Source organism: Vombatus ursinus, unplaced genomic scaffold, assembly GCF_900497805.2.
Source record: "Vombatus ursinus unplaced genomic scaffold, bare-nosed wombat genome assembly UNPS02014798.1, whole genome shotgun sequence".
NCBI classification, from domain to species: Eukaryota; Metazoa; Chordata; class Mammalia; order Diprotodontia; family Vombatidae; genus Vombatus; species Vombatus ursinus.
In genome coordinates this window covers 36,629,328-36,650,722 of record NW_020954576.1, presented here as the reverse complement: position 1 = coordinate 36,650,722, position 21,395 = coordinate 36,629,328, and the positions used below count along the sequence as shown (strand labels likewise).

The following is a 21,395-nucleotide window of genomic DNA, read 5'->3' as shown; positions in this document are numbered from 1 at the left end:
TTTCTAGTATTAGAAGTGGTGTATTCATACTATGTGAAAATTGGTAGGTTTTAGAAATCTTGACTAGCTCTTCAGGTTCCTGGTGGCCACAGTTAGTCCTAAGGAGTGAGAGAGGATTGAGGTACATCTGAGGTACATCTGAGGAAAGCAGTGATAGCATTATCTTAAGGAAAATTGTGTTGCCTTTACTTACTCTGGATAACTTTAAGTCATGTCATTTGGCTTCAGCTTTATTGGCAATGTCTTCATATTACCTTTTGACATAGATTCAAACTAAGCCACAGAAATAAATTATTATTCTACTGCAGTGCCTCTGTACTTCTGTGACAAATCCAGTGCCTCTGTACTTCTATGACAAATCCAGTAAAAATATACATTATCTGTCACTGACAAAACACACAGACCTGAAATGGATATTCATAGAAGGCATTGGCCTTTATTTCACTAACACAAGAGAAGGATTTATTTCTAGGCTGAGCCTAGCCAGTACACCATCAACCAAATAATCATCATCTCTTCCCAAAATACAAAACAAACAAACATACTAACTCAAATTAGTTTAATGGAAATAAAGGACACACAGAAGTAGCTCTTCAGGTTAAATAAATAACTATTCAGTCATTGCTAAGCAACTCTAGGGTGTGGCACACTATAATTCAGTTCTATATCTTGAACATTTTCTCCTGTTACAGATGAGTGTCTGTGAATGTGGTGTGTTCTTTAGTCACGGAGCTGAAACCCTTGATAGCATTCATCAGATCTTCATCATCCACATACTGGGAAAAAAAAAAGCACAGCAGTTACAGGATAGTATATTATTTATTCTATGAAACTTATTAAAATCAATCAAGTATTTTTTTTACAACTAGTAAGGGCAGGAATAATCAGAAAAAAAGGAGTGTCATAGAGGATTTAAGATTTGGACTAGAAGTTGAGGAATGGGTAAAGGTGTGAATAGGAAGAGGGGAAGGTAGTCCAGGAAAGAGAAATTGTCCAGAGTAATCCTTAAAAGTAATAGATGGTCCATCTAAAGTGTTTTGAGGGGAAAACTAAGAGTAATTGATTCCAAATTTTGATAAAATGTTTATAGAGATTCTCCGTCATTTGGGGAACCCAAAAAATTAAAGAGATCTTAGGTGACATGAAGAAAAACATAGAGACCGAATGTGGTGGTGCATACCATCTGCAACCCCAGCTAGTAGGAAGGCTAAAACTGGCATATCTTTTGGACTTGGGAATTCTGAGCTGTGATGCACTGTACCAATTGGGTTTTTGTGCTAAGTTCAACATCAGTAAAATAAGACCCCAGGAACAGAGGGTCAGAACGTTGCCTCAGGCAGGGTAGGACTCCAGGTCAAAGACAGCACAGTTCAAAGCTCTTTTGTCAACCAATAGTGGAGTCAGACGTCTGAGGAGACCCCATACTTTCTAGCTTGGCTGAGATTAGAAGGCTCAGCCTTTAAAAAATTAAATTAAATTTAAAAAGGCATACTATCAAGACTAAGAGTATTGATACTCCCACCATACTTTGCCCTGGTCAGTACTTCTGGAATATTGTATTCCTATCAGAATATCACATTGTAGGAAGAACATTAAAGGAATCAGGCTATAGTGTATGGCTTGCTTGGAGGAGAGTTATTCAGATGATGAAGAGATCGTGTCATATGACATTCAATTGAAGAAGTGGAGATATTGAAGAGAAAAGATTTGTGAATGGTATCATCATCTTAGAATATTTCAAGGTCTGCCATATGGAGGAATGGGATGGCTAGGTGACACAGTGGATAGAGCATTGGGCTTGGAGTCATGAAGTCTCATCTTTGTGTCCTCAGATATTAGTTGTGTGACCCTGGGCAAATCACTTAACCCTATTTGCCTTAGTTTCCTCACCTGTAAAATGAGCAGGAGGAGGAAACGGCAAATCACTCCAGTATCTTTGCCAAGAAAACCCCAAATGGGGTTATGAAGAGTTGGAAATGGCTGAAAAAAAATGACACCAGGGGCAGCTAGGTGGCGCAGTGGATAGAGCTCTGGCCTTGGAGTCAGGAGGACCTGAGTTCAAATGTGGCCTCAGATACTTGACACTTACTAGGTGTGTGATCCTGGGCAAGTCACTTAACCCTGATTGCCTCACCCAAAAGAAAAAGAAAGAAAGAAAAATTTACCACCACCATATAGAGAGTATTTGTTCAGCTTGGTCCCATAGGGAAGTCAGCCAGTCAGTAAATATTAATTAAGCATTTACTTTGTGCCAAGCACTGAGCCAAGACACACCCTACATTTTGCTCATTTGGGGAGGACCAGGATATTTTCTGGGTACCCTAAAAGTCTTAATAGGAGTTCTCACAAGCAGCTTAAGTAAGGAAACATTGTACCAAAGTACCTCTGAACAGCAGAATTAAAAGATGATAGATATTTCCACATGTCTTATGCTTAACCTAACTATTGAAACATATGGATAAACTAGCTATTCAAAATCCTTTTTCTTTCATTTAGTAAATTCTCAGTTGGCTTCTTCGTTTTCCCTTCTGAGCAAACTGAAGAAACAAAACTGCTCATATGTAAAATCTGATTCATTATTCTAACTTGTTATTAATCGATAGTCATATTGCCTTAAGGTTGTTGAGATAGACAAATGGAGTCCTTTCAAAATATTGTATGCTGTATGTATGTGTACTTTACTATATGTATGATTTTAGTTAGGAAAATGTGAAATAGAATAAGGAAATTATATACACATATGTTCTGTGCAGTTTTTCTTAAGAATGCCTAATCTTGCATTTCTAAGGCTAAGAGGACTATCTTGTCCAGAAAGATTATGAGCTGACAGATAGATTGGTAATCCTTAAGAATTCTCCCAACATTAGAATGTCTCATCAAAGACCCAGGCCCAAGGTCTCTGAAAAGAAAGAATTATTTTTTAAGAATACATTTAGGCTTAGCCTCTGACCTAACTGATGACTTCCTGACAAACTGAGAGGGAGAGAATGCTCTTAAGAACCATATGGGACACTAGATTTCTCTTTTACATAAGGAGAAACCAGAAACCCTTCTCCATGGCTTACAACTTTCTTCACAGACCTGTATTCCAGCTATTGGCAATATACCAATGAAAAAGGCACCAAACTCAAAACCAGAGAGCGCATATGCATCTGCCAGAACACATTCCAAGTGAAAGTGCTTAGGTCCCATTCATAGCCCCGTTGTTGCCTTGAGATAAGAATCAGCTGTCTACAAAATTCCATTCCAATGAGTTTTGTGCATGGTCTTTACTCTTTCTGGTCTTCTAGGTTGTTACTACATCACAATTGTAGAGCATTTTCAGCTAACTGGTGGGGAAGACCAATAAACCATCGGAATCTCCCCATTTCAAGAAATATTGTTCCCCCATTCCCCTTTACTGGATATTTTCAAGTATAGACTGGATGAACAATTGTAGGGGATGATGCAGAAGGCCTTCCTGTTCTAGCACAGGTTGGATCAGGTAGCTAACAGTCCAGCATGCTAGTGGCACAGTGACTGAACTTGGAGTTAGGAAGACCCAAGTTCAAATCCTGCTTCAAACACTTAATAGCTGTGTGCTCTAGGCAAGTCACTTAAATCTTCCCTAACCTCAGTTTTTCACATATGTAAAATGTGGCTAATAATAATAATAAATAATACCTACTCATAGGATTATTGTGATAATCAAATGAGACAACATGTAAAGTATTTTGCAAAGCCTTAACCTATTAATAGTATTAAATTACTTCTGAGGTCTCCAGATTCTGTAATTCTTAATGTTCTTAAATTGCATAGAGACCGTTTTCTTATAGGAGCATAGATTTAGAACTAAAAGTGATCTTAGCAATAATTGATTCCTCTGCTTCCCTCATTTTATGGATAAGGAAAGCGAGACCTGGAGAGGATAAGTGATTTGTATAGGGTCTCACCAATAGTATGTGCTTCAGATAGGATTTGAGCCCAAGTCTTCCCAACTGAGGCCAAAGCTTGTTGTAGTACACCAAACTACTTCTCCCACATAAAAAAAAATAACCCATAAGCATGATGGTGAATGAATACTATTGGTATGTCAAATTGTTTAATTACAGATACCATGGATTTTTTTTATTCAATACCTTACTATTTGTAGTTCTGTGAGGGACATTGTAGAAAGCAACAGTAAGAATCTCTGCCCACCAGCATTTTATACTCCATGATATTCCATGAGAGGCAGCCTGGTACAGAGAAGAGAATACTGTATGTGCACTTATGATGACCTGGTTTGGAATTATGCCTCTGATAAGTACTAGCTGTGTGGCCATGGTTATGTCCCTCAACATCTCTGAGACTCAGTTTCCTCATATGTAAAATGGGAATAATAATAGCTGTAGTACTCTCCTCACAACTGTTGTATTAAATAATATATATCCCAAAAGTTTTAGTGCAGTTTTGTGCTATTAAAGCTTGATAGCTTTTTTTTTTTTAAATAAAAAGCTTTAATAGCTCTAAACTGTACTAAGATGTTTGGTGACATGGCATAGTTAAAGTATCAACAAACTTTAAAGTATTTTATGTCAGTTATTGGATCAGACAAGTGGTGATAGAGGGATTGTGCCAGGTCAAAGTAGCTCTTAGCAAGATAATCGAACAGCCAAAGACATAATCTTAGCAGCACAACAAAGGTTTTGGGAGACAGAAGTTGCTTTTGGTGAAGAAGCTAGGATTCAAGCACATCTGCCACCATAGGCTAAAGAGCTATGACATTAACTTGTGGATATATTGCTGAGTTAGCAGTATTTTTAGGCCCATAGGATTTTTCTTAAATAGAAGTCTCTCCAAATCAGATTATTTTCTAAGGGAGTGATTTTGTGGTTAGTTGGTATCCACGTTGTTGTTTAGTTGTTTCAGTTGTGGTTGACTCTTCATGACTCCATTTGGGGTTTTCTTGGCAAGGATACTGGAATGGTTTGTCATTTTCTTCTCCAGATTATTTTACAGATAAAGAAACTGAGGCAAATAGGGTTAAGTGACTTGCCCAAGTTCACACAGGTAGCTTACTCTAAGTATCTGAGGCTAGATTTGAATTCAAGGAAATCAGCCTTCCTGACTCTATCTACTGCACCACCTACCTGCTCAGTATCTACATTAGGAAAGGAAAAAAAAAGAGAACTCATACTCCATACTTATATGTGCAAATGAGATTTGTTGGTGGATATTCTTGACAGTATATTGAAGGATTGCTTGGCTGTAGATGGCAGATCTAAAAATCTTCAGTCTATGCCAGCCTCCCTCACAGGGAAGAGACAGCTCCAGAGATAGCTTTCCAATTTTATCTTTTTATATAAAAAACTCGTATCTCTGATGTGTGTCAGCAAAGATTTCCCCAGTTTTCATCATCTGCCAGTGGTTCCATGATAGTGATTGGTGGGGAAGCAAAACATTATATGTTAATTTCATTCCCAGATCTATGTTGTGGGATCATTAAGCAATGTAATTGGTTGGCAAAGGAATGGAGGTTAACTTATAAAGGCTGTTCTCATAGATATTGGGCTGCTCTCATGGCCTTGGCTAGAGTATGAGATATTTTTCCAGAATTCTGGGGCTCACTCTGTACTGGTGGCCATTAGCTCATAAAGAAACTCATTGCGGGGAAAAAAAAAAAGTTATTAAGTTTGCTCCTAGCTTGAATTTGTTACTTAAGTCTTAACTGCCCTGAGTCTGTCTCCAAATGCTAAAACATGCTATAGGTACAGAAAACAGGTTAATATTCACATTGGGCAGTTTATCCAGTACTCCATATATTGGGGTATATTAGATGGGCCACCAGGCTGTTATTAATATGTGTATGCCTGCACACATTTTCTGGTAAGCAACGCTAATTTACATTCACAAAGAAAGTACAACACTTGCATAAAACCTAAATTGTAAACCATATGTACATAAAATAGAGATTTAAGATTTGTAAAGCACTTTACAAATATGTCATTTTACGTTCAACAACCCTGGGAGATAGGTACTATTATTATCCCCATTTTACAGATGAGTAAACTGAGGCAAACCGCAGTTAAGTGACTTGCCCAGGGTCCCACAGCTGGACAGTATCCGAGGCTGGATGTGAACTTGGTCTTTCTGATTCCAGGTACAACTTTATCCACTGTACTACCTAGCTGCCTCTACCTTATGGGAAGGGTCATGGCATCTGTGGACCAAGCATTTTGGAATGAATTTTGGCAGTCCTCCTTTTGCTATCCCTGCGATGAACATCTGCTGGAAGTTAAACCTGTGTACACGTTATTAAAACATGGTCCATGGGGACAATAACACCATTATCTGTTGTGACTTTTTAAAAATCTCTTGGAGATATACCATTTTTAACCCTTTAAGATTTTTCTGACCAAGAAAGCTATTTCCTTTCCCCACAATATACAGTACTGAAGGCCACTGGTAAGCAAAGGAAAATGGTCATTTAACATGTAACCCTAATCCTAACAATAACTCTGGTTTGGCTTTAAAAAAAAAATTAGGGTTAGAGTTAGGGTTAAATGTTTAATTTGGAAAGCAGACCTATACTACACAGTTAGTGATAAAGGAATCCTTTAGATGATGTACAGTCATCTTTTTAGATGAAATATTAAGGCATCATTGGTCCTTAGTGCACAAAGTTATATCAACCATTTTTTTTAAAAGAGGCATACTCAGTGAAATGAAGGAATGTGAATGAATGAATGCATGAACAAATGTGGATTACAGCTTTTTAGCAATCACTTCCCTGGGCTGCCTGGTGACCTGTCTCAGCCAGAAAGACCAACTTACCAATCCACTGTCATGGCCCATGATGGTCTCCCACAGTGAGTCATCAGTTAAGCCCTTCTTGTCCTGGATGTCCATGAGCTGACTGACACTGCGATGCAGAGAACCCTGGGAGTAGGTACAACTAATCTGGCGTTGGCTTGGGACGCGGAGGACAGACATGCTTCGGTTGCTCCGCATACTCACAGGAGTCCCCGTCCGGGGGATCTTTGTATCAGCCAGTCCCTGGGAAGAAAGTTTCTGTTAGTGATGCCCTTAAAAAGAAAGCAGCCTCCAAGTATGCCAGGGATCATTTGTTGTTACATCTTGGAACCCTCCTGAAAAGCCTAGAAACTGTCTGTAATTCTGCCTGCTGTCACTTTGCTTCCTACAGAGGTTAGATAACAAGCTGGTGGTCACATTAGAAGCCTGATAAAAGTGTCATTAAGACCCCAGAACACTCATTAAGGGAAGCTCCAGCTATTGTTCCCCACAGAGACAAAGGCTTGCTGCATTGCAGGTCTAACAAGGTGATCTCTTCATGCATGTCACCATCGCCAGTTCCTCTCTGCTTAGAACACCTTTCTCCTTGGGCTGTTAAAGTCCTTAGTGATGCCAAGGTTAACAGAGTTCTCCCATGTCTGGCTGCTGGGTAAGTTCAGACCTTTCTTCAGTTGGTATGAGAGAAAAAAATATCTTTCATGTTCTAGGACCTATGTGTAAAAGATGTTTTCTGTTCCATTTCCCTCTACTCTTCTATGACATAAGGCACTGAAATAATACCAAATCAGGTTTTCCTTCTAATCAAGCAAGGTCTCTCTAGAATTCGGACCCAGAATGTGTCTTAGAAATCCAACTGTACACTATTTTTATAGGGTAAAATTCTTGGTTTGGATCCCTACATAGCCTGGCACTACCCTACCTTTCTAGTCTTCTTTCTTATTACTCTATCAATGACTTTGCTCTTCCACCAAACTAGATTTCTCACTGACTTCCTCCTCACCTTAGCCTCCTACACAAACACATGCTCAGTGCCTTCGAATGTCTCTCTATTTACGCAAGGTTTTTAGTCAGGAAGAACTGAGTTCAAATCCAGCCTTGGATACTTACTAGCTGTGTGACCCTGGGCAAGTCATTTAACCTCAGCCTCAGTTTCTTCATCTGTAAATGGGGATAATAATAATACCCACATCACAGGGTTGTTGTGAGGACCAAATGAACATCTAGCATGCTACCTGGTGCTTAATAAATGCTTATTTTCTTCCTTTCTACAGCTTTTATTCTGTTATTTCTATCTTGTCAATTCCTACACATCCTTTAAAAGCCCCAGTCAAAGACCATTTCCTTCCAGGAAGCCTTTCCTTATTATGTGGGTCCACAGTCACATCTCCTGCCCCACTTCCCACTAGCCCTCACATAGGCTTTATTTCATAACTTCTTAATATACTTATTATATTATACTGCTTATTTTAGTGATCTATTATGATGTATTATCTTCCTGTTTGACAGTAATGTCCTTTAAGGTAGGGTCCCTGTTTTTTTCTAAACTGAATCTCCCCTCAGTGCCTAGCTCAGGGCTCTATGCATAGTAGGTATTTAATACCTTAGCTATCGGTAGTGGAAAATCCCTTAGGTTAGTTATCAGAGTATTTTAGCTACTGTTCACTGTGCAATTAACACACCATGCAAAAGAGTCATGCATACACACCATGGCAATTGTGAGGACACAGCACACTGATACCTCAAAGTGCATGGTGTAGCTTTTGAGGGTGACATTACTTGACACATCAGATATGTCAGCAACCGAGTCAAACTGAGATTTAAAAATGTGAGGGGAAATCAGTGTTAATAATATGTTTAAAAGGTGGCATGATTATAGACCCCCACCCCAAACCAACCCAACTTCCAGACTTTAATATTTCCCTGAAATGAATCTAAAAATAGTCATAGGGGTCAACTGGAAGGTTTTTGTGATGAAAAACACATGGCTTCTAGAGACTAATTGGTCGGTCTCGAAGGTAAGTTTCACTTGTATTATTTGTTCAGGATTTCAGAGAATGATCGTTACATATTCCCGACCAGTAATTCTGCTCTGTGTAAAACCTGTACTTACAATTAGCTGCACCGTATGCTGGGTGACCTTGAAGCAGATAATAAAACAGGAATGGCTCCCTCACTCTGACACCTGCGAGCCTCTCTGCTCAAAAAAGTGCTTAAGCAGGGAGAAGGCAGGTGCTCCAAAAGCAGCTAATCTGATGGGGGACTGGGTCACCTGGGAAAGGGAAACATGGGACCTCATAAACGGGCTAGGACAAAATACTGACAACAGGGAATTTGAGCTAGGGAAGACATAGAGGGTGTGTTCATTTATTTGGGGGGGGAGTTGGGGAGGAGCTTTTTTCATATTAAAAATAACTGCACCATTTGGAGGAAATAGCTCAGGAGAGAAGACAAGGCTTTAGACACAGAGAGTTATAGACACTACAAATTTGAGGACTGACCTCCCTCAAAACTGAAGGGAAATCAAATTGGTCAATTGGATTGGTGGACAGAGTGCTCTTTTGCATCTCAGATCTTAGCCTTTGCTTCAGGAAGGACCAGGATAGCTCTGAGATGAACAAAGACACTTAAGAGTTGGTTTCTCATGGGCTGCCTTAGTCTGTGGGTTCAATGAGCCATTAGGTTCTCATAGCCTTTGACAAGCCCTTCCAAGTCAGTCGCTGACTAGCTCTCAGAGGAGCTTTCATTTTATGAAAGCTATTTTATTTTGTTTAAAGTGATTTTTAAAAGGAGCAGAGTGATAGAAGACAGATTTTGTCAATTGTTGTGGTTATGCCGTGCCCCAAATTGGGTGCATGTTACACTGATTTGTACCCCAATATCTTCTGGACTTATGTTAAGGCACAGGTTTGACTATGCTGCCTCCCTTCTCAAGAAGTTCAATGGACCCCTATTACCTCTAGGGTCATATATTAACTTTTTTTTAAATTTAAAGCTTCAGCTTACCTTTCCACGGTGGCTGTACATCATTCTCCCTTACATGCTCTCCATTCCAGACAAATGGTCTACATATTCTCCATACACAACATTCCCTCTCCCACCTCTGTGCCATTGCATAGGCTGTTCCCCTATGCCCAGAATCCTCTCTCAATTCATTGCCACCTCATAGAACTCTGAGCTCTTTTCACAGGGCTGGGATCCCTAGCTTGCTAAGGGGAGCTGAGGCTCAGATGCCATCCCTGATATGAGGCCTTTTAGGATTCCCCCAGTTGAGTACCCTTTCTCTCTCACACACACAAATACCTTTATTTTTTTTTGTTTACTTTTCTGTGTATGTATTGTTTTTCTCTAGAAGAATATAAGCTCTTTGAAGGTAGAGACTTTCACTCTATGCTCAACACTCTGCCTTGTATATAGAATTTAATAAAATGCTTGTTGAATTGAATTGAATTTCCTGGTAAAGTCTATCTCCCAATCAGTACTACCAGTTTTGGACATCTGGGCTACTTCCTGATTATGGCTCCTGAAATATGACCTGGTCCCAGTCCCGGCTTCCTTCACACCACTTCTCCCACCATAGCTTAAGCCATTCAATGCATTGTCAATTGGATAGAAAATGAAACTTTAGGATTAATTTCCCATCAAATCATCCTGGTTGTGTCCTTGCTTGGTCCCAAAGGTGCCTTGTCTTTTATCTTTCAGCTGATCACATTCTCTATTTTGTGGAATCCTGAGGTCTCACCAGGAGCTTTGGCCCTATCTTCTCCAGGGATAGGTCTCTATGTCACTTCCTAGCTACCATGGTCAATCTAGGCCATCTACACTCAGTCTATAACCTTCATATCCTTTCCCCTAAAACCAGGGACTCTGAACCTGGAACACCAGACTCTGAGGCATGAGCTCTCACTTTGTCTTTACTGAGGCCAGGCCTTCATGTCACTTCCCCACAACCATTTTCAAATATACGTACCCCTCTTCTTTTTCAAGTTCCTTTTATGCATTTTCTTTCCCTAATAAAACATAAATTTTTTTTTTATGGTAGAGACTGTTTTGCTTATTTGTATCGTGTCTCTGGAATATTGTATATATGTATACATGTATGTATAATCTATCTTGACCTAGCTATCTATCTGTCTGTTTATTACCAGCCCCATTTCTGGGAAACTATCTCCATAGCTGATAGACACTCCGTTATATTTTCTGAAGACTATATTTTCAAAATGTATGAAACCAAAAATACAGATTGCTTTTACCAATAGAGGACTGAGGGCATATTGTAGCATGTGCATTTATGTATTTATGCTGTAGGTATGTGGGCAGGCTTCCCAGATTCTGAGCTTCCATTTCACTTTGGTATCCATTCCCTTTAGTTCTGGAGAGCTTTTCAGGAAAGCGATCCTGTCAGAGGTGTTGCTTTAAATGGTTAAAGCCATCGGTTGTGTGTTGAGCTTATACATTAGCACAGAAGGAAAAGAAAATTTAAAAAAAGTTACATATGGGAATTTTATCTAGATCCTTGATAAAGGCTTCTATATCACTTCTTAGGAAAAGGAATGTCTTTCATTGACAAAAATGAAAGACAAAGAGTACGTTGGTATCTAAGCTGCTAAAAAAATCCAATGTTTGGTAGATCTTCTATGGAAGGTTAATGGGGAAATATGGATAAGAATTGCACAAAATGAGAAGGCATAGAGGATGATCAGCTTTGGTGGAAAGCCAAGTCAGCAAAATTATGGGTCTAAGAAAGTGGACATGTCCTTTCTAACATAAAGCATACAGAGGCCTCTTGATATGATTTACAAAGCAAACAACACTCACATTCTACACACTTCCTTGGGGGGAAAGCAAAACAACAATGTAGGATAGTCCAGTCATTTAAAAATGACAGATCCAAAAGGAACACACCAAAACACGGAACATGGAGTTCATTCCAGGATGGCTACTGAAACCCTCATCTATACCATTCAATTTGGATACTGGAAACAACCAAACATAGGAGAAAATAGGACCATTTGAATCTCACACTACCCTTTCCCACTCCACTCCCCTCAACCCCTGCATAAAACACCAGATTTAAGGCAATGACACCATACATTGTTTTAGCACTTGGTTTCACTCAAGAAACCTGTATGACTTAGTCTGGGCCTAATCTTCCCACTGCTTACAGCATATATGAGGAAAGTAAGAAATGGGAGAAGACTCAATACGTTATGATATATTCCTTTCTGGAACTCAAGGACTTGAACTGGAGCCTTTTAACCTAAGATCCATCCTTTGATTTGCCCCATAGATTTTTTGGTGTGTTATTGTAACTCAGGAATGACAATATCTGAAGCAATCTCATATCCTAGTGAATACAGAGCTTGCTTCATGTGCCCAGGTATACCCAACTCTGGGACAACACTGAACCCCACAAATGCTTAGTTCCATTTCCCCATATTTGGCTCCCATCTCAAGGTCAAGGTGTTTTAAACTATGTTCAATCAATTCTTTGGAGGCTCAGAACAAATCCATGAACATTTTGAAAGCTTCTGGTTCTCAAGTTTGCCTCCACTTTTCCTCCATCCTTAGCCACACCAGTCCCATCCTTGGTAGAGTTCTATCCCTTGGACTCCTAATGAATATAGTTATGGACACAATACTCTTCTGTGAAACCTCATGACTCAGGCCAGATGTATGATAGAAGAGTATACAAGACCATATCTCAGTGGCACATACCATGTGGGTTTCACCTGGGGGGTAGACACTCAGTGGAGACATCCTCTTCTGAAGTGGCACTAATGGAGGTCTCTCTCTGATATATGGCTCTTTGTTTATTTTTCTTTGTAGGATCAGAGACAAAAAGATAGCCAGGAGGATCAGCCCCAGAGTTGCCATTAATATTATAAACCACAGCTCATTGTAGAACTCAGCATGCTTGTTCCCTGCTCCCATCTTCTCTCCAGGAGTTGTTAGTACTGGGCCTACAAAACCCAGAGAAGGAAAAGGGAAAACATTATTTCAAAAGGCAATTTAGTGATCTATCATCCTGCTATTCTATAGTAAATTAGAAAGAAGTTGAGAGCCGTTTGTCACATTGTGCTTATTTGCACTTATGCTCAAGGTGGTATAATGGTTCAATATGTTAGTGGGCTGTAATAAAAAGCTTACTGCACTCCAGAGACCATGCTTACAGTCCTGGCATTGCTGTCTGGGCTGGAAATCACCACAGCATTGGCATATCCCAGGGAAAGGGAGGGAGGAGGGATGGAATTAAATAGGGGGGTTATCAAAGTAACCTTGAGGATCGGCAATTTCAGAGCTTTGCAAGAGATGGAGAGATTGCCTCTCCTGCAGCCAGCACTTCTGGTTAAGAATCCTGCCACAAAGACAGGGTAGAAGATGCGAGCACTGGAAATTCAGCTGTACCCCACTTTATCCAATAAACACAGCCTGGGAAAGTGGTATGTAAACTGATTTCTGGTAAAGCAAATATTTCTCCCTCCCCCTTCACCCTCTACTCAGGGGTATGCTGGTGCCAGTTCCTACCAGCTCAAGAGGACCAACTGTTAAATTTTCAAGGTTAGCATTTACATCTTGAAATCAGCAAATTCTGCAAATCAGAGCTTGATTTATTGTTTTGTTAATTATCAAGACTTAATAAAGTGACAGAGAAAATATTGATAATGCAGGTTAAATTTAAAAGCATGCTGTGCATTTTTGGAAAGCTGGTTGTTAAATATTTACCAGTATACTATTGCCCACTCTCTCCCACTATGAGACTGGCAATGTAGTAGCATAATAATAGGTAATATTTATATAACACTTCAAAGTTTTCTAAATGTGCTCTCTCTCTCTCTCTATATATATATAATATGGGGTTATAAATTATAGTTATATATACATTCATATGTGTGTGCATATATACACATATGTGTGCATATATACATACATATATGTGTGTATGTATATATATGTATATATATAAATCTCATTTTGTCCTCTGAGAGGTCAGTACTCTTATGATCTGCATTTTACAGATGAGGAAACCAAGTCTGAGAAAGATTAAGTGACTTGTCCAGTGTTAATCACAAAGCTAGTAAGTGTTTGAGGCAGGATTTGAACCCAGCATTTCCTGACTCCAGATCCATGAGTCTATCCACTCTGCCATCTAGCTGCTCTGCATCATGACCATTGTGGCAGTTTAGATGGTCCAGTAGATAGAGCACTGGGGCTAGAGTCAGGAAGATCTGAGTTCAAATCTGCCTCAAACACTTACTAGCTGTGTGATTCTGGGTAATATTCTTAATCTCTGTCTGTCTCCATTTCCTCAAGTATAAATTGGGGATCATAATAGCATCTCCTTCCCAGGGCTGTCGTGAGGATCAAATGAAATAATATTTGTAAAGCAGTTAGCACAATGCCTGGCACATAGTAGGTGCTTAATAAATGTTTGTTCTCTCCCTTGGATTAGCAGTCCGGAATCTAGTCTCAGATACTTATTAGCCAAACACTGGGCAAATCACAACCTCTGTGAGTCTCACTTTCCTCACTTGTTAATTGGAAATAAATGATTCTGTCCAAAGTACTCAACTTCATAGAGTTATGAGGAGCACAGAATTTTAGAGTTGGGAGGTGCTCCAGAAATCTTCTAGTTGGACTCAGCCCTGAAAAGGAATTCCCACTAGAATATCCCTGACAAGGATTCATTTGCCTTCTGCTTTAAGCTGTCCACCCAGTGGGCAGTCGCTGCCTCTGCCTTTCAGGCCCATTCTACTTCAGGACAGCTCTGTCATGAAGGTTTTCTTGGCATTATCCATTATTCCTAGTCCTACCCTCTTACAGAACAAATCTTATCTCTCTTCCCTACGAAAGTCATTCAAATACTTGAACACAGCTAGAAATATGGGGCAACAAGGTGGCTCAGTGGATAGAGTACCGGGCCTGGAGTCAGGAAGACCTAAGTTTAAATAAGGTCCCAGATATTTACAAGCTGAGTGACCCTGGGCAAGTCACTTAGCTCTGTTTGCCTCAGTTTCCTCATCTGTAAAATGAGCTGGAGAAGGAAATGGCAAACCACTCCAGTGTCATTGCTAAGAAAACCCCAAAAGGGGTCACAAAGAGCTGAACATGACTGAAAATGACTGAACAAAAACAGTCATGGCCCCAAGTCTTCTCTGCTTCATCCCCAGTTGCTTCCAATAATCCTCCTATAACATGCACTTAAGGCCCTTCACAATTTGAGTTTTCCTCCTCAGGATGCCTTCCAGCTCATAAATGTTCTTAAACTGTGGTGCCCAAAATCAAACACAAAATTTCAGACTTGGTCTTATGAGGGTAGAGTAGAAAGGGGCTCTCATCCCCTTATTCCTAGAAGCTATGCTTCTCAATGCAATTCTTTTGGAGAATCCTTAGGTAAACCACACAACTAGCCTCACCTCACCCCTGTTTCTCCTTATGTTTATGCCATCCATCTGAGATGGTCACTGGTTTAGAGTCTGTTTTATCTTCTTTGTCTGTAGCTGTTTCCATATCATCTCCTGGACTTGATTTTGAGGGGTGAGACCATTTTGGCCTTTCTTTGTATCTCTGCCTAGTGCTAAGCACATAGTAAGCTAATAAATGCTTAATTGACTTGATGGCTTAGGTCTTCAGACTTCCAATTTCATTCCCTTCAGTGCCACATTCAATAACCAACACAGGCTGAATGGGAATGGGCTGAATGTCAAGGATTGTCAACTGCTGAATGGCAGCAAGATGGGATAAAGCAGGGGAAGATCTAGAAGTGATTGTAAAATCCTTGTTGAAGTGTCTCCTTAAGCAACAGAACCATGGCCTTTTAGTGTAGGAAAAGAGTGGTAGATATCTTCTATCAACTGGTTTAGAAAACTGCAGTCACGGGGTGAGCTTCATCTGCAGCCCTAAGAAACTAAGCTGTTCTTTGCAAGTAAATGCCCCTGGTCCACCATGGCCCTTGGAGACAGAAGGGCAGAACAGCAACTTGGTTTGGTGTAGACATTAATCAACCAGCAAACTTCAGGTATGTTCAATATAGGAGGTTCTGGTGGTGTTCCATTAGCCTTTCTAGCTCTCATCTTAGCCCCAGAATAAACACTAACGTGAGATACTGTTGTTGTTCAGTCATGTGACCTTGTATGAGGTTTTCTTGGCAATCATAATGTAGTAGTTTGCTATTTCCTTCTCCAGTGAATGAAGGCAAACAAAAGTTAAGTGACTTGCCCAAGGTCACACAGCTAGTAAGTGTCTGAGGCCAGATTTGAACTCAGTTCTTCTTGACTCCAGACCCAGCTCTCTACCCACTGTGCCACCTAGCTGCCTCAGCACGGGATACTGTGATCACAGATTCAGAATGAGACTGAAACCTGGAGTTCAATTCTTTCATTTTATTTGACAATCAGGCCCCTTCCTACCTTTCTAGTCTTCTTATACTTTAATCTTTGCAAAACCTGCCTTCCTTCTTGCCAGCTCTTTCAGACTGGAGTCAGTCTCTTGATTCCATTATGCTGGAATTCTGTCTTTCTTCACCCATCTCTTGGCTTCCCTGGCTTCCTACCAGACTGCTCAAATACCACTTTCTGCAGGAGGCCTTTCCTAGTCCTCACTATCAATGCCTTCCCGTTAAGATTAGCTTCTATGCATCCGACAGATACATACACACATCTTGTATATACATAGTTGTTGTTTTCCGTGTTGTCTCTGCTAGCACTTTGTACAGTGCCTGGGGCAGAGGAGGTACTTGGCATTATTGAATATCTATTTCTATTAAAATGTGAATTCCCTGAGGAAAGGGACAATGTGTTGTTTTATTTTATTTTTTTCCTTCTCCTTGTGTCCCTAGTGCTTAGCACAGGGCTTGACGTATAATAAGAACTTAATAAATGCTTGTTCATTGGACTGATGAAGGCCCAGAGGACCAGAAAAGAGAAATGACTTGCCCAAGGTCATACAGGTAGTAAAGCACCAGGATGCAAAATCAGGCCTCACTATAAATCCAGAGCTCCTTCTATTACCCCATGATGCCCATAGGAGGATTTTCAAAAATACAGTACAATAAACTTTTTACCTTTAGAATGGGACTTGCCTATAACTTGGAGAAGAAATGCCTTAAAGGTTAAAAAAAATCTGAGGATTGAAGTGATGGTGGCTAAAGGAAAGAAAAAGTCCTCTAGTTCCTTCAGATCATGCCTTATACTAATATATTAAACAACATGTATTTACTCAACTCCTATTACCTGTCAGCCACTGTTGGAGGTCCTGGGGATACAAGAACAAATAATGAACCAATCCCTACTCACAAGGAATTTATATTTTAGTATGGGAGACAATAAGTATTAATATAATTATTTGTGCTTATAGAAACATATAAATATATGTAAATAAATATATAAAGGAAATTAAGTAAAATAAATTAAAATAACTATTAATAGCTAACATTCATACAGTAATTTCAGTTGTGCAAAGTACTTTCATATTTATCTCATATAACAATATGAGATAATAAATGTAATCCCCTGAGTTTAGATCTTATTATCCCCAATTTACAGATGAGGAAGCTGGGGCTGATAGGTGTGACACAATAAGGAAGTGATTGAGACAGCATCTGAATTCAGTTAAATTCTAGTTTGAAAGGCCACTAGCAGTATGAATCCCTAGGGTTACTGGTAGGCTCCACGGAGCCTTATGTCTATCAGGTATTGCCACGTGTTTTCTCAAATCAAGAGATTCTATCAGTACAACTATTATCATGTGAAGGGCTATGAATTTTATTTTATTTTTTACAGGAGGTCCTCCTTCTTGAAGAGGTTAGGAACCTCTGCCTTCTAGTGCCTGGCATAGTTATGGGCACATCGTGGACACCAGTAGATACTGACAAATAGATTTGAACAAACTCTCTCTGCACATGGCCTCCTCTGTGGTTCTGGGCAGCAGCATTACTGACCATTGTCTGGTGGCTATGTTGGCTGAGGAAGGCTCATGAGAGTGGCAGAGTTATCTGCCTCAGGGAATCCTCAAGGGGAAAAACATTCTCAGAAAAGTCAGAGGGAAATGAAGCCTTAAATGAAGCCTAGGGGCTTCCTCCTGGCAAGGGGTCAGAGTCTGGGTAGGAGAATCTAAAAGCTATTATATAGATCTGAAATTGAAGAAAATGAGATGGGCAGCCTATCTCACGATCCCTCCTTCTCCTTGTCTAACCCACTGCCATTCTGAGAAACCTCCATCTGGAGCCTTTCTCTCCTGACTGGTGACTCCCTCCCCAGGTCCACCATTCTAGGGAGGACCCTAGCCATGCCTCACTTCACTCATGAGATTCTAAGATAGGGGTGGGGAACCTGTGGCCTCAAGGCCACATGTGGCCTTCTAGGTCAAGTGTGGCCTTTTGACTGAACCCAGATTTTACAGAACAAATCCTTTTATTAAGGGGATTTGTTCTGTGAAGTTTGGATTCAGTCAAGGGGCTGCACTTGAGGACCCAGAAGGCCTTGAGGCCACAGCTTCCCCACTCCTGAGATATACTCCTCCTATTCTGCCACATTGCCTCCTCTCCTTCCTCTTTGATGTTTTCTAGCTTTCCTCTATTTGCTGTCTTCTCTTACTAGAATATAAGCTGCTTGGGGTATGGTTTTACTTACTTTTCTTTCATTTAGCCAATCAGGAAGCATTTTTTAAGTGTTTACTGTATGCTGAGAACCATGCTAAGTATAGGGGATATGAAAACAAGCAAAAAGACAGTCCCTGCTCTCAAGAAAGTTATCTACTATGGAGGTAAAAGGGAGCTGAAAAGAAGGTAGGGAGCAGGGACAGCACTCATTCACTGGGATGGTTGTGAAGTCCAAAGAATCAGACACAAAGCTGGGAGAGTAGTGAAGAATCAGAGGAATGAATTTGTATTCATATTCCCAGTGCTTACTACAGTGCTTAGCAAACAGGAAGTGATTAATAAATGCATAGTCTACCTGGCTATCTATATCCCAGGTTTGGACCCAGCCCCTAGCTTGTGGCTCAGTATCCCATTTCCTCACAAAATTTCTACTTTTATAGTCCTGGGCCTGGGGCACCTTTGGCCACGTTTGCAGCTCAGTTGGAGTTCTGACTTTGAATTCAAGCACTAGGGAATGGTCGAAATCATGATATTGCTATTCTTTTGTTGCTTTTCTGAGTCTTACCACTACTCCACAGTTCTCCCTTTAAATATAAAAGTCTCATCCCCACTAAAGTGTAAGTTCGTTGTGGGCATAGACTAGGTTTTATATTTCTTTGTGTCTTTCAACAATTCCTTGCATAGAGTAGGACTCAAAATGTATTTCTTGATTGAGAGATGAATTTGGAAACAATGAGCATTCACTATGCTAAAGAGTACAAGTCCATATTTACCAAGTCCTGTTGAAGTATCATACTGGATTAAAGGTGTCTTAACACTTCCTTCATCAGTAGTACAAGTCACCTGAAACAAAAACGCTAAAGAAACAGGAGAGCAAGAAAAGGCATCAGGACTCATTGTCAGTATTGCACATACTCCAGAAAGAACAGTTTGACAAGGAAGCTTGAAAAAGTTTGGACACTGGGCATGACTCTAAAGGCCTTCCTTGTGTTTGGGAGGATTCTACTGTACTACTGTATCCCAAGACAAGATTTTGCAGAAATTAAGTCATACCTATGGTGATCTTTTTTTTTTTAAGTGATGAGTTAAATGAGCCTAGAGGTACAGCAAAGTCAGAAAAGATGCAATGACTATAGCAGAAATCCCATTTTTTATTTCACTGGTGTAATAACCTTCAGGGGAAGGAATTCCTCTGTCAGTGCAGATTGACAACTTCTCTGCAACTTAGAGTCTTAGAGAACTGTCTCAGGTCTTGAGAGGTCAGGTGACTTTTCCAAGGTCACATGGCTAGTACATGTCAAAGGCTGGGCTTAAACCAACATCTTTTTCTCTTTGAAGTCAGATCTCTATCCACTATACTATGATGCTTCTCTTCTGCTCTCTATAGAGCTATAAAAATAAAGCTGCTTAAAATTTGTATGTGCAAATTTCATTACATAATATAGAATATTAAAACAGACAACAATGGTGGATAAAGCATAGGAATTGGAGTCAGGAGGACTTGAGTTCAAATCCTTCCTCTAATACTAACTAGCCATTTAACCCTAGACAAGTCATTTAACATCTATTGACCTCAGTTTCCCCATCTGTAATATGTGATAATAATATCCCCTATGTCACAAGATTGTGAGGAGCAAATGTAAATATATGTAAAGCACTTTGGAAAAATTAAAGTGCAATGTGAATGCTAGTTATTATCATTATCATTATCATCATCACCATCATCATCAATTTTAGGGCTTGAAAGTTCCTTGGAAATCATCAGTTCATCAATGTGAGATCTATCTTCTAATATCTGAAGGGTTCTCATGTGGAAGAGGGATGACACTTATTTTACTTGGCCCCAGAAGGCCAGAGTAGAAAAAAAGGGGGAAACAAGCTTTTATTAAGCACCTACAATACACCCAGGCACTGTGCTAAGCACTTTACAAATATTGTCTCATTTGATCCTCACAACAGCTCTGGGATGTAGATATTATTATTATTATTATCCCCATTTTATAATTGAGGAAACTAAGGCAAACAGAGACTTGCCCAGGGTCACAGAGTAAGTTCTGAGGCCAGAAGTTCACCTCTGGTGGACTGAGAAGCTCATAAAGCCTAAGAAGAGAACTCTATAAAAACTGAGAAAGAGGAAATGAAAACTAACTTCTATCTGCCGTCCTGGGTATGTAGAGGCTGGTATCCAAGCCACTGTAGAGCCGCTGGCCTCCATCTGTCAACACGTACTCCTTCACCTTGCCATTCAGCAGGAAAGTGCCACTCCAGTTGATGTACACCACAGATAAATTGCTGGCCACGGAAAATGGTGCTCTGTACTGAGGGGCTGCCAGGAAAAAGGGACATTTTGAAATACCAGGCACCCCACTGCAAGGTTTTGAAAACAGGCAAGTGACTGACACTGTCAAGAAGCTCGCCCTTGAGTAGATCATGGTAAAGAATGGGCTTTAGGGTGAGGAGAAGCCTACAGGGAACGTGGAGAAAGTGCTTTCTAAGCAACTCTGCACCTGCTCCCAAAATCGATGCAGAGTGGTGTTTTATGAAATAAAACCATTAACATACAATGGTTCTGCTCAGCAACATAACCCTGGGAGCTCATATTTTGTTGCATTTTCCTTCTTTTAACAGGTAAAGTATCCTTAACACTATTAACTACAGTAGATAGCTATTTTTCATATCAGATCAATATTTATTGCAACAAAGCCCCAAGGACTATATGAAGTTAATATATTTTTTCCCTCCAAACCAAACTGCTTAGAATAGTGAATTATGTCTTTTTGGTACCCATTCATTTTTAAAGCTTTTTCTTGAACCATTAGTTTGTTTGCAAAGATAGTTAAAAAGTCTTGCAAACAGCAATTCCAGTATCATAACTCATTGCCCTGACTAATCAATCAATAGCATTGTACATTAGTATATAATCAAGCTCAGGTCTCCTAAATACTACATCAGAGATAGGAGAGACTCTGTGAATGTTGCACACACACACACACACACACACACACACACACACACACACACACAC

The 21,395-nt window shown here is 40.0% G+C and overlaps 1 protein-coding gene across 1 annotated transcript in view; it reads right to left on the bottom strand.

Annotated features, from left to right (window-relative positions):
- Window positions 1–535: 535 nt before the first annotated feature.
- The window catches only part of USH2A (usherin), a 944,914-nt gene continuing 924,054 nt past the window's right edge, over window positions 536–21,395 (bottom strand). Inside the window, exons 67-71 of the mRNA XM_027871555.1 lie at window positions 20,520–20,696; window positions 19,144–19,227; window positions 12,490–12,734; window positions 6,796–7,017; window positions 536–776 (exon numbers count right to left, since the gene is read on the bottom strand). Of these exons, the coding sequence (XP_027727356.1) occupies window positions 687–776; window positions 6,796–7,017; window positions 12,490–12,734; window positions 19,144–19,227; window positions 20,520–20,696 (818 nt within the window). The 3' untranslated portion in view covers window positions 536–686. The remainder of the gene's footprint in view (window positions 777–6,795; window positions 7,018–12,489; window positions 12,735–19,143; window positions 19,228–20,519; window positions 20,697–21,395) is intronic.